The following is a 13,000-nucleotide window of genomic DNA, read 5'->3' on the forward strand; positions in this document are numbered from 1 at the left end:
AAAAAATTAGAATGAAGGAAGTAGTAAGTTAGAGGAGAAATCAGCATAATATGTGATACATATAAAAGAGAACAGAGTCAAAAATTGGTTCTTTTAAAATGTTAATAAGATGGATATACTTGGCCAAATTGATTAATAAAAAAGGAACAAAGGTAAATAATATTAGGAACAGAAGGAAGATATAAGTGTAGATGCTGAGAAATTAAGAAAATAATAAAAGGATATTATGAGTAAATTTATATTAATAAATATTATAACTTGGAATAAATGAAATGGCCAAATTTCTGGACTAAGTAGAATAGAATCAAGAAGAGATGGGAAGCCTGAATAGTCCAATAATCATAGAAAAAAAATAGAATCAGTAGTTGAAAATCTCCCCACAAAGAGAACACCATTACCAAATAGTTTTATTGGCAAATTCTACCAAACATGTAAGAAACTAAATTTCAGAAGATTACAAAAGATGTAACACTTCCCACCTCATTTCGTGAGGCGAGGATAAATTTCATACCAAACCTTCATGAGGATAGTATAAGAAAATTGCATGTTAATATCATTTATGAACTTACATGCAAAAATCCTAAAGAAAATATTAGCCAATTAAATCCAGCAATCTGTAAAAAAGATAATACACTGTGACCAATTTGGATTGATCCAGGAATGGAAGATTAGCTTAAAATTTTGAAAAATCAACTAATGTAATTAATACATAACTGATGAAAGGATAAATAATAATATGAGCACATATCAATAAGTATAGGAAAAAGAACTTTACATAATTCAATATATATTCAAGAAAAAAAATCCTAAAACGGGATTGATAGGAGATTACTTAACGTGCTACGGAGTATCACTATCCTAAACAGGCTTTAAAAAAACTAATTGAGCTGTTTCTTAAGTGTACATGAAATGGCAAAAGGCCAACAAGAGCCAATTTCCAAAGGATAATAAGTTAAGGGTTCTTGCCCTGCCAAATACTAACACTTAGCAGATATAATCAACACAGAATGGTACTGTATAGGGAGAGAGAAATTGACAAATTGAAGAAAATAGAACACACAGAAACAGACCCACACTGAAATGGAATTGCCATATTTTGTAAGATGGTTACTGCAGATTAATGGGAGATTAATTGCTGCCAGGACAATTGTTTATGCAGATAAGAGAAAAGAAAGAGAGACAGACAGACAGACCTTGGATCTTGCCTAGCATCATCTCTGATCATCCCTTCCCTCATTTAATTTCCTTCCACAGATATCTGTTTTTGTGAACGGCAATACCATTTACCCCGTTGCCCAAGCTGCAAACCTGGGAGTTATCCTTGCCCCCTTTTACTCCCCAAACATCATGTACTATTGATCCTCAAGTCTGATACATACACTGCCTCATCCTTTTACCCCTCCTTTACTGCACTAACTCCTACTAAGATTCAGATCTCTTACATGACATTTCTGAGTCAGATTCTCCTAAGTGGTCTCATCACACCTTGTACTGTTTCTTAAGTGTATATCATCATACACTTACACTATTGTAATTGCCAGTTTACTTCTAGGTAAGTTTCTGAGCATCCCCTAGAAATTCCTCGAGGGTGAGTATCCTGTCTTGTTCACAGTTTTATTGAACAAGTGTCTAGCACTGTGCCTGGAAGATAGGAAACAATTATTAAATATTTGGATAATACATGAATTAATAAAGAAATGAATGTGTGAATGGTGGATACAAAGTAACCAAATTCTACAGCTGAGACATCTGAAATTTGTTGTTTTATCATCCCACTCATCTCACTCTATTTTCTGAAGTGTTCCCCGAATATATTCTTCTTTGCCAAATAGATTTAGTTTAAGACAATATTATTTCAGGTTGTAAAACCACTTTTCATACATTCTTCCTTTCTTCACATTGATTAGAGATATTTTATACAGGAGCAAAAAACATTCCAAGTAATTCAGTTCTATATTTCCGAATGATGTTTCTCTGAAAGGAAATAAATCTTCCATATTGTAACAGAGCACAGGTTGTATATACATTTAAAAAGTTACTATCTTTCCTCTTTATTAAAATACAACATTAATTAGAGTTGTCGGGAACATCTTAGGTGCCCAATACATGTTTGATGAAAGAATAAAAGATTCAAGGTATAAGCAATTATGCTTTTTTTTAATATATAGAAATGACTCTTCCTATTTATTTATTATCAATTGTCTTGTCATTTCTTGCTAAAGGAGTTTGATTGGCCAATAGAAGGGCTGCTTCTTCCAAACAGTCCTCCCATGAAGAAGACCATCTCTAAGACACCGGAGCAATATGTCCCTGTGAGACTCAAAGTTTTGCGGAATGGAGACAAGAACAAAACCAGAGCCCTTACTATAATCAGTCCAGACATCTCACCTAGGAGGAAAATGCAGTAAGAAAAACTTGTCCATATTTCCTGTCAAATTTGTTGTTTTATCATCCCACTCATCTCACTCTATTTTTTGAAATGTTCCCCAAATATATTCTTTGCCAAATAGATTTAGTTTGACAACATTATGTCGGGTTGTAAAATTTCTAATTTCTACAGATTTTTGTCTTCTGGATTACAGATGTTTTTCTGGGAAAAATCTGTATTTACTCTTTAACAAGTCTCCTATATTGATATGTGGAGGTAAAAACAGATACCAAAATTCATTTAGTTTCTATGTTAGGAACTTAATTTGAACACTGCTGATTTAGGCTGGCCATGAGAGAATACAACAAATTAGAAATAAGTAGTTCTGATAAAAAAAATTTTATGATCAATATCTATTTTGAATTAGCATTATTGTTTGGGTTTATTAATGTATTTTGAAATAACTGAGCTCATAAATTGCTTCTTAAATCTAATTTTGTAATTTCTTATTTAAGTTAGTATTTACTTTAGTTATTTACATTATTTAAGTTATTATTACACACAATTAGTTACATTTATATCTTTGGAATATTTAATGAACAAATATAGTTCTCAAAATATAACTTTACATAATCTATATCTGTGTCTTGGAATAACATTTAAAAGTTTACCATCCTAAAAAGCATCAATCAGCTTACGTTATGAGGTCAGAATAAAATCTTCCCAAACAGCCAATATTTCTTCAACATTGGAGAAAAGTCACCTGCTGTATTTTCATTATATTTTATGACAAAAGGAATCATAGATCAGTGCAAAACTCTGATGTAAAGAATGAATTAAACACATTGTTTCTCGTATTATTAGCTGTGATATTACCTCTTGACCTTTCTTTTGAGATGTTTAGAATATTTGAGGCTGCTGATAATAGTTTAATATTACTTTCTTCACGTTGATTAAATATACTTCATACATCGCTGAACAATGAGTGACATTCAGATCGGCTGTCCACTGAACTGCCTGTAAAGATGATAAAGTAAAAAATTAATCTTCAAAGTAAAGTCAACCCTGAAATTGAAATCTTTGACGCATACATTTCATAATTAGCTCATTCTACTAGACGCAAAATGTGAGGGTAATGCCCTTAAAGTTGTATGTGACTTTTTTTTCTAACCTGCAAAATTAACCAATAATTTCTGTCCCTTCCTATCTTTATGTTTCTGAAAATTATATAGAGATTTAATCTGATCAGTTTGCTTTAAAATACATGGTTCAATCAGGCAATCCAAATGTAATTTGAGACATTTGTTAATTTGAGACAGCTGTTCTAGTAGAGAGTATGTATGTGAAACTCTCTGCTGTCCATGTTCATGGAACAGTGTGTCCTGGTTAATCATATACTCATTTTGTTCTCTACATGAATTAATTGTTCCCAAATAATTAAAATACACTGGCATACATGTGACATTAAAACTCTACTAAATATAGTTTAATTTTTCTTGGCTGATTCAGAAACCTTTCTATAGGATCATCAATAACATTCCGCCCATCTTCCCCCCAAGCTATATGTAAGTACTGGTAACAGAATATTTACATAAGGAGCGTTTTGGCTAACATTACAGGCAACTGGGTTGCCCAGCTCCAGAGGGCACTGTTCGCATTCTATTCTATGTGCAGTGATATCCCAGAGGTGTGCAAGGTGGAAGCCCTGCTGTGCTACTTTTAGTATATCTCAGCAATATGTCTATTCTAAAAGAAAAAAATGCTAATGATATGTAGGGGTATGTTACTTGCATTAACCTGAAACTTATTTATAAGAAAGAAAGAGGGTTGGGCTGTTTACTGTCTTTACAAGTAAAAATCAAGCTGGAATGATGAAATATAGATCATTTTTTAACCAAATTCTGCTCTGATAGCATGCTATTCTTTAGCTGTTTAATAATTCATTGTAGACAGTTTTGAGGGGGCTTTTGTTGTTGTCAGTTCCTCCACCTACAAAGCCAGAGGAAGATCAAATACATTTGTTCATTACTGAGTTGTCATGATCTTAGTGAATAGCAAGATCTTGTCTGTTAGCTCTTGATAGTGGCTGTCAAGTTCGTATAAATTAAAACCATTGTGATTTCTTATGTCTCAGGTAAATTTCATCTCTCGGAACCTTAAAGAAGGAAAATTTTATAATTTTTAAAAAAGATAATTTAAGGAATTATAAGAGGAAAGGCTCAACCTGAAGTTATAAATTAAACTTTATATATTATATAATTTCAATGTATATAGGTATTATTTATTAGTAAGTTGTGATTCCTGGACTCTCTCAATCTCCTTAATACAGCTTTCAAGAGCCTTTATGACCTGTCTCTGAATATTTCTCTAGCTCTTTATCAACACTCCCCCAAATTCCCACTCTTAGGTCCCCTGTACTTCCAACACCTCTCATCTGCCTTAATAATAAAGGTCTTTGAGAATGAGTTTGGAATTCATTTCTAATTGTTGACTGTCAACTTGACATCCCCATCTCCACTCCCGAGTCACCTGTAGCTCTGATTGAATGAATGGCTATATTTGAACACTATATCTTTCATTTAATAAAACATAAAGATTCTAAGAATACACAATATTTTCTTACTTGAAAATTTGAATGGTTTTCAGTGCAATTGAATACACATTGCAATTCTTTTTCTATGATTATCATTAATTTTTTATTAAAAACATTTTTAAGGTTGGACTGGTAACTGAAACAGTATCTGAGTAATATATGAATAAACATGAATCTGAACAGTATATGAAAAAAGCATCAAAGGTAAAATGAATGTAATCTCTGCATTTTCTTCAAAGTTGATAAATTCACATCTCAGAGTGTTCAACATTATTGGATTCAGATACTGAAAATTTATTTTCTTGTATAAATTGTTTACAGTATAAATGTTTGTGAAGTTTAATATTAAATTGCGATAGTATTTGAAACCTTACTTTTTTTTAAGAGAGGCAGATTTTTTTAGGGTACATCATGATAAATTAAAACCTCATGATTTATTCAGATACTTAAGCTGAATGATAATTGACAATGTATACTGACATATCAACCAAATGTTGGATCATTTTTTTCAGAAATGTTGACATTGAAAGGAAAGGGAATGTGAAAAATTATGTCACTAACTATTCTGAAGCAGAAACAAACCAGACTGGATTCCACCAACTTTTGGAGAGGTAAATAGTACCCTAAATGCAAAGGTATATTCCATTCAATTGCCTGAATGATTATAATACAAAATACATATGTACCTACACAAGAAAACAATTGTTAATTATTCTGGAGTTTTTAATCTGTGAAATATGTAAGCAATGTGAGTACATGATACCAATGCTAATTAATATGTTTTCCCCCAAATTTCTAGGTCTGGTGATTTCCTCTAGCTTCTGAACTACCAACTCTGTAAATATAAATTACTCCCATTAAAAAATATGTATTTCACAATTTTGCAGCACTTTGGTTTGGATTTATTTGAGTTGAGGGCAGGGTAGTTATCAACTTTAAGTCAATTTCTAAATGTCACTAATCTATATCATATTTATGAAATAGATTGTAATTTTTCTTTTGATCAATATTTTCCTACCCAAGCAAGAATTATTCCCATAGAATTTGATAGCTGTTCAAAGGTAGAGCACCTGGTATAAACTCTTTTACAAAATATGTCTTGTTGAAGATGAGAGGGTAGTTTTATAGAATTTAAGGAAAATTATGCTTTCCTTTAGAAATTTAATAATTCAGTTCAGTTTCGAGGATCTTTTGTTGTTCTTGGTTCTTCCATCCACAGAGCTGAAGGGAGATCTAACAGCAAACAAGCCCCATTTAAAAATAATAGTTACAGCCCTTTTTTGTGGATATCAAAATTTGCAGGCAAAATGGAGTATTGGAAAAACCAGTCATGAGAGAACAAAGTCAGAGATAAGATGCTGCTCTTCTAGAGTCTCTGTAAATCCAAGCCATGTGGTTATCAGTCCTAATTCCTGGCGTGAGAGTCAGAGGACTTCATTTCTAGGCCCTTATATCCCCACATAACAGAGAAATCCTGAACTGCTCACTCAACACCTCAGCTTCAGTTTCCTCCCTGTTATTCTATGATGATGCCCTCTCAGGAGGCCATATGATATAGTAAAAGACCCAGAGAGGTTTAGGTTTGAATTTCAGCTTTTGTACTTACTAGCTTTCTGACTTTGGGCAAGGAACTTAATCTCCAGGCTCAGTTTCCTCATCCGTAAAATGGGCTTCTCAGAAAGGGTGTGAAAATTAAACTAGAGAGTAGACAGGAATGCTTGCAGTGCTTTCCATTTTAATAATGTGTTGCTGACTTCTATGTGCCAGGTGCTTTACAGGTATTCACACATTTAATCTGTAAGATATCCCTATGAGATGAGCACTGCTCTATCTGCCTTTTACTGTTGGGGAAAATGAGACTCAGAGAAGTTAAGTAACTTCAAGATTACACAGCCAAAACATGAGAGCACTAAAGTTTGAGCCCAGGCAATCTGACTCCAGAGTTCACATACCTTATTAGGCATCTAGGAGCCAATTCTTCTCTTCTCTCTCTATTGATATTGGCTGGCACGTGAACTAGTTAGAGGAATTCAGTACAGAGGGAAACAACTTATCCCATTCTCTCCAACCCACCTACATGGGCCAATTGAATTCAGCACTGTTAAAATGAAGTTTCCAAAAAAAGAAGGAAGAAAAATCTACCAACTTGCTATTCACTTTATTCTCCCACTGTCCTAAAACTGAATTCTACCATAGTCCAAGATTCTCCCAGGAAAATGTGAGTAGGAGCAGGTTGTGATGATGGTAACTCTCATTAGGTCATGCTTGGATTTGGGGTGAGTAGCAGGACTTGGATTGAGTCTTTGGGCAGCATCCTGAGAGTAGTACGCAAGTCTTGTGTTTGGGGCTCAATCCTCTTACATTCCTCCCCATACCTCCATCCCGACAACTCCTATGGATGAGAAACCCAGTCCAGTTCTCACCAGTCCATCAGCCTCCAGAGTTGTGACAGGAGCAGCAGAGACTTAATTCCCACTGGCTTCTTTCCTTCTAAAACCTCTCAGAAAAGTGGAGGGCCTAATTATCTGCTCATTTGCTTTATGCCATCTAAGGAAATAAAATTGAGAAATATTTTTCATACAGCTGAGTTCTTCTAGATGAGCGTAAAGTCACTTCCAACTAATTTGTTATAGACAGTACTTTTTTTTTTTTTTTTAAGAACTTTCTTCCAATATTTTCTCAGCTCCTTTCTCTCTCTCTTCTCCTTCTGGGACCCCTATAATGCAAATGTTGGTGCGTTGACATTGTCCCAGAGGTCTCTTAGGCTGTCTTCAGTTCTTTTCATTCTTTTTTCTTTATTCTTTTCCGAATCGGTGATTTTCACCAATCTGTCTTCCAGGTCACTTATTCGCCCTTCTGCCTCAGTTAATCTGCTATTGGTTCCTTCAAGTGTATTTTTCATTTCAGTTATTGTGTTGCTTATCTCTGATTGTTTGTTCTTTAATTCTTCTGGGTCTTTGGTAAACTTTTCTTGCAACTTTTCAATCTTTGCATCCAGTCTTTTTTCAAAGTCCTGGATCATCTTCGCCATCATTATTCTGAATTCTTTTTCTGGAAGGGTGCCTATCTCCTCTTCATTTAGTTGTTTTTCTGGCATTTTATCTTGTCCCTTCATCTGGTACAAAGTCCTCTGCCTTTTCATTTTCTCTATCTTTCTGTGGCTGTGGTTTTCAGTTCCACAAGACAAAATACTGCTGATACTGCTTGATACTGCTGTCTGCCCTCTTGTGGAGGAAGGTATCTAGGAGGCTGGTACCTGCTTCCTGATGGGAAGGACTGATGGTGGGTAGGGCTGGGAGGGTGAAGCTCAGTAGAACTTTAATCTGCTTGCCTGCCGATGGGTGGAGCTGTGTTCCTACCTTGTTGGTTGTTTGGCCTGAGGCTACCCAACACTGGAGCTTACAGGCTCTTTGGTGGGGCTAATGGTGGACTCTGGGAGGGCTCACACCCACGAGCACTTCCCAGAACCCCTGCCGCCAGTGCCCCTGTCTCCTCGGTGAGCCACAGCTGCCCCCCACCTCTGCAGGCAACCCTCCATCACCAGCAGGTAGGGCTGGTTCAGTCTCCTATGGGGTCACTGCTCCTTCCACCTGGGTCCTGGTGAGCACACTATTTTTTGTGTGCCCTCCAAGAGTGGAGTCTCTGTTTCCCCCAGTCTTGTGGAGGTCCTGCAATCAAATCCCACTGGCTTTCAAAGTCTGGTTCTCCAGGGATTCCTCCTCCCATTGCTGGATCCCCAGGTTGGGAAGCCTGACATGGGGCTCAGAACCCTCACTTTAGTGGGTGGACTTCGGTGGTATAACTGTTCCCCAGTTTGTGAGTCACACACCCAGCATTTATGGGATTTGATTTTAACACGATTGCACCCCTCCTACCATCTCATTGCAGCTTCTCCTTTGTCTCTGGATGTGGGGTGTCTTTTTTGGTGAGTTCCAGTGTCTTTCTGTTGATGATTGTTCAGCAGTTAGTTGTAATTCCAGTGCTCTTGCAAGAGAGAGTGGGACAGTACATTTTAACATAAAACAGCATTCTTTAGGACACAGCCCATCACTCTGTGTAGCTCTACTTCCTCTTCTCCACAGTTTCACTTCTTTACCTCTACCCTAAGCTGACGATATAGATTCCAGCCTCTCCCCTTCCAGCCCATCTTCCACATTTCTGACAGTTAACTTCATAAAAAGCAGATCTGACAACACCATACCTCTGCTATAATACCTTCAGTGACTTCCTGATACTGAATGGGATAGAGGCCAAGTTCATTAGTCTGGCATCCTAAGGGCTTTCCATTAGTTCGTATCTTCTTTACCAGCTTCATCTGGCTCCATCTCCTGTCCACAAACTCAGCTCTAGCCATATAAAACTTCTCTAAGGCCTAACCCTACTTGGTGAACTCCTGTTTATTCATCAGGCCCACCCGAATGTCACTCCCTTAGCCGAGGCCTCCCTGGAGGAACTCGTTTTCCCTCTGTGTTTCTCACAGCTCCCTGGCCAGGTGCCTGTGACAGCACCCACTAGTGCATATTACACTTCAGTTGCTGACTGGTCTCTCCCCCTAATTAGAGAGGAGCCCTTCAGGAAACAAGGAAACCATATCGTTCATCTTGATATCCATAGGACTGGCCCAGAGCTTGTTTTTTGGGGAAAAAAAATCACTGTTTAATGTTTAACCTGGCTAAAAATTCCTATTTGAAAGGGAGTTAAAGAGTTATAGGGATCACTTCTGGTGGCGAGAGATGAAGAGCTGCTGGGTGATGGATGTATCTTTGGGGAAAGAAGAGAACCTCAACAGCAAAAGCTGAGGAAGGTGTTTTATGTAGAAGGGAGAACAAGTGAAAAGGCACACAAATAGGAAAGTGTAGGGGCATATTGAGGAGTGAAAAATCAATAATGATATGGTTTTTTTCTTGTTTGTTTTTTTGGTTTGTTGATCATGCTTGTTACTGTGCTAAGCACATTTCATAATCAACCCTTAATCTTCACAGCAACCTTGAAAGGTAAGAAATCTAGGCTTAGAGTGCTTAAATAACTTGCCCAGTCCTACAATTTGGAGAGGGAAAATGAGACTCAAAATGGGTCTGATGGGTTCCAGGGCCGAGCTCTTGACTGTCCCACAGTTCTGCAGAGCTAGCTGTTGTTAATGATCCCTGCCCTGTGATTTCTTTTACTTCCTGTCTTCTCTGCTGGGAACTTTGCATATGCAAGGTCAATTTTTCTGTCTCTTATTACAGGTGCACTGAAATTTTAAATTTACCTTCTGCAGCCCGGAGACTGTTCACTGAAAAGGGGAAGGAAATCTTTGCCCTAAAAGACCTTCAAAGAGATGAACTGGTAAAGACATGACGTGAAACTGGAAATATTAATATATTGATACTGTTAAAAGAAAAATGTTTTTAAATATAAGACTCCAAGCACCACTTTTTCCTCTTATGTTTTCTCAGAATTATCGTAATTCAGCAACCATCAGAAAGTAATACAAACAGCTAATCGTTGAACGTTGCTATGTGTCAGGCATGGTTTTCGGCACTGTATGTGATGTAACTCATTTAATGCTCATTATAACCCCTTTCATAAATGAGGGCAGAAACTGGAGAGGACCACATTATTAACCACTTGTGATTTCTGCCCTACTCTTTTAAGGAGGTAGAGTCTGTATTCTTTCTGAGGCCTTCAAAATGTAGTTATTTAGTGATTTCTTACTAAATGATAATTTCACCTTTTCAGAAAAAAAAAAATCACACCTAGTGTTTCACACACTCTATTTGGGTGGTTGGAGAAGGCTGAGAAGTTGATAGACTTTAGCTGCCCAGCCTTTTCTCCTACTTACGGGATTTGCGGTATCAGCTCAAAAGGAAAACCTGCCCTGATTGATGCCTGAAATTCTTTGAACAGAGAACCAAGCTTGCACCAAATTATCAGAACTTGAATAATTTGGCTCTGAATTAGGCTCTGAATGTAAAGACCCCTTGAAAGAGTCTTAAACCCAAGTACCCATGACTAATATCAGAGGCAGCATGGCAGAGTGGAGAGCCTCTGTTCTTAGAGTCGGGTAGATGGTGTTTTGAATTCTAATTCTATCACTGCCAAGTCTTCTGTTTGTTTGATTTTAATATTTTTGTTTTTCCGGCTGTGCTTATTCACTGTGTTATTTTAGAAAGAATTTAAGGAAGGTGCCTTAGAACATACAACACAAAAAGGTAAACTTAATTTAAAGATAAGTCGATGAGGCCACCAGGGCAAAGTAAGCATGAATGAAAGGAGGATGAGATGGATCCAGGGGTGACTGTTATACAAGCCTGAGCCTGTGTGTTTGCTGCAAAAGGATCCATCAGCGGTTCTGAGTCACCAACAGGGAGACTGAGACATGAACAGTTACATGATTAAGTATGTACATGAGAGAAAAAGAACCCTGTTGATCAGAAAGAAGATATTTTTGGTAAAGTTTTCCCTGGGTCCACATACAAAGTATGTGTGTAATGATCAGTGAATGGCCTTGAAAAAGGCAGCACTGAGTTTCTTTTTCTTTTTACTGAGGCCTTCTCAATATATTACTCTCTTTTTTCCTCACTTCAAAGAAATATGTATTTATTTAAGGACATTCAGGAGGTACATATAAGCAAAATGAAGAAGAAAAAGTGTCATTCATATCTCAGCTTCTAGAAATATCCACATTAACATTGTGGTGCATATACTACAGGTTCATTTATACCAGTGGTTGTCAGAGTTCTCTGTAAAGTGTCAGATAGTGAATATTTACAGACCATATGGTATCTATTGAAACATCAACTCTGCCATTGTAGCACAAAAGCAGTCACAGATAACATGCAAATGAGTGGGCATAGCTGTGTTCCAATAAAACTTTATTTACAAGAACAGGTAATGGGCAAGATTTGGGCCTCAGCCATAGTTTACAAACCCCTGATTTATACCTACTTGCCTTCTCCCAAACCCCGCCTTCCCACCCTTCCTTCTTTCCTTTTTCGCCTTTCTTTAAAAAAATTATTTTTTCTACAATTTTTTATTTTGAAATATTAAAGAATTCATAGGACATTGCAAAGAAAGTATGGAGAAGTACTTTTTTTCCACACAAAACCCTGTAGATCCATCAAACGTGCTGCATTTATCAACAGTTTGTGCCTTTTCATCACTCAGTATTGTTCCTTTTTATCACTGGGTATGGTGCCATAGTTTGTTTAACTGTTCACCTATTGTTTCCAGTTTGGGCTATAATAATGCCGTTGTAGGCAACTGTGTACGGGATTAGAGCCTCATTTCTTTGGTAGGTGTATGTTTCATGTGGCGAACACTGGATCAGTCCTGACCTGTCCATTGCTCAGCAGAAGAAGCAAATCTTCCTGAGGAACTTAGCATCAGATATTTCTAAAATTCAAACCTTCTGCAGTACACGTAAGATAGAGGGTAAGCATTGGAATTATTTACCTTATATACATACAGCCAAAATAAAATACTTGAAGATATTGCTTTGTAAAAAAAAAATCTAAGTTTGTTTAAACAGGTCATATTTCACCCCTGCATCTTGCTATTTAGCTTTAGACTAATTTTTATTTTTAACAGAGTTGCATATTTTAATTCACACTGTACTTTGGATGTGCAAAGGAAATATACTTTCTTTATTTTGTCTTTAACAAATCGGGCCTTCTTTGTGAGCCCCAGTTATGCCCATCAAGGAAAACTTTAAATGTATAGTCAGGTTTAAATTTGTCCCATCCATTAATTTAAATAGTCCCTTTAGGGAAGGCTTTCAGATTTCCCTGTTTCCAGACACTCACTTTAGTTCTTCTCTAGGATGGAAGGAAAGAACTTGGGGTACAGATCCTTTTGCTTTCTGGGCCTTGCTGGCTGAAGTCCATGGCTGGGTGACAGTGTTCCATTCTTTTGGCCCAGATAATGCTTTGGGTGGGTGGTGCTTCCTGCCTGTCTCAGCCTCCGCTCTGCTCCCTCTGGCTCTCCGCAGCTTGGTTGTGGCTGGGTAGCCCTCTCTGCAAATCCTTGCTACAGAACCTCTTGACTCCTGCTTGGCA

The 13,000-nt window shown here is 37.0% G+C and overlaps 1 protein-coding gene across 1 annotated transcript in view; it reads left to right on the forward strand.

Annotated features, from left to right (window-relative positions):
• The window catches only part of DCDC1 (doublecortin domain containing 1), a 398,871-nt gene that overhangs the window by 335,926 nt on the left and 49,945 nt on the right, over nt 1-13,000 (forward strand). The window contains exons 20-22 of the mRNA XM_057748255.1: nt 2,223-2,404; nt 10,190-10,289; nt 12,242-12,377. Coding sequence (XP_057604238.1) covers nt 2,223-2,404; nt 10,190-10,289; nt 12,242-12,377 — 418 coding nt within the window. The remainder of the gene's footprint in view (nt 1-2,222; nt 2,405-10,189; nt 10,290-12,241; nt 12,378-13,000) is intronic.

The sequence above is a fragment of the Hippopotamus amphibius genome, chromosome 9 (genome assembly GCF_030028045.1).
Source record: "Hippopotamus amphibius kiboko isolate mHipAmp2 chromosome 9, mHipAmp2.hap2, whole genome shotgun sequence".
In the NCBI taxonomy this organism is placed as follows: Eukaryota; Metazoa; Chordata; class Mammalia; order Artiodactyla; family Hippopotamidae; genus Hippopotamus; species Hippopotamus amphibius.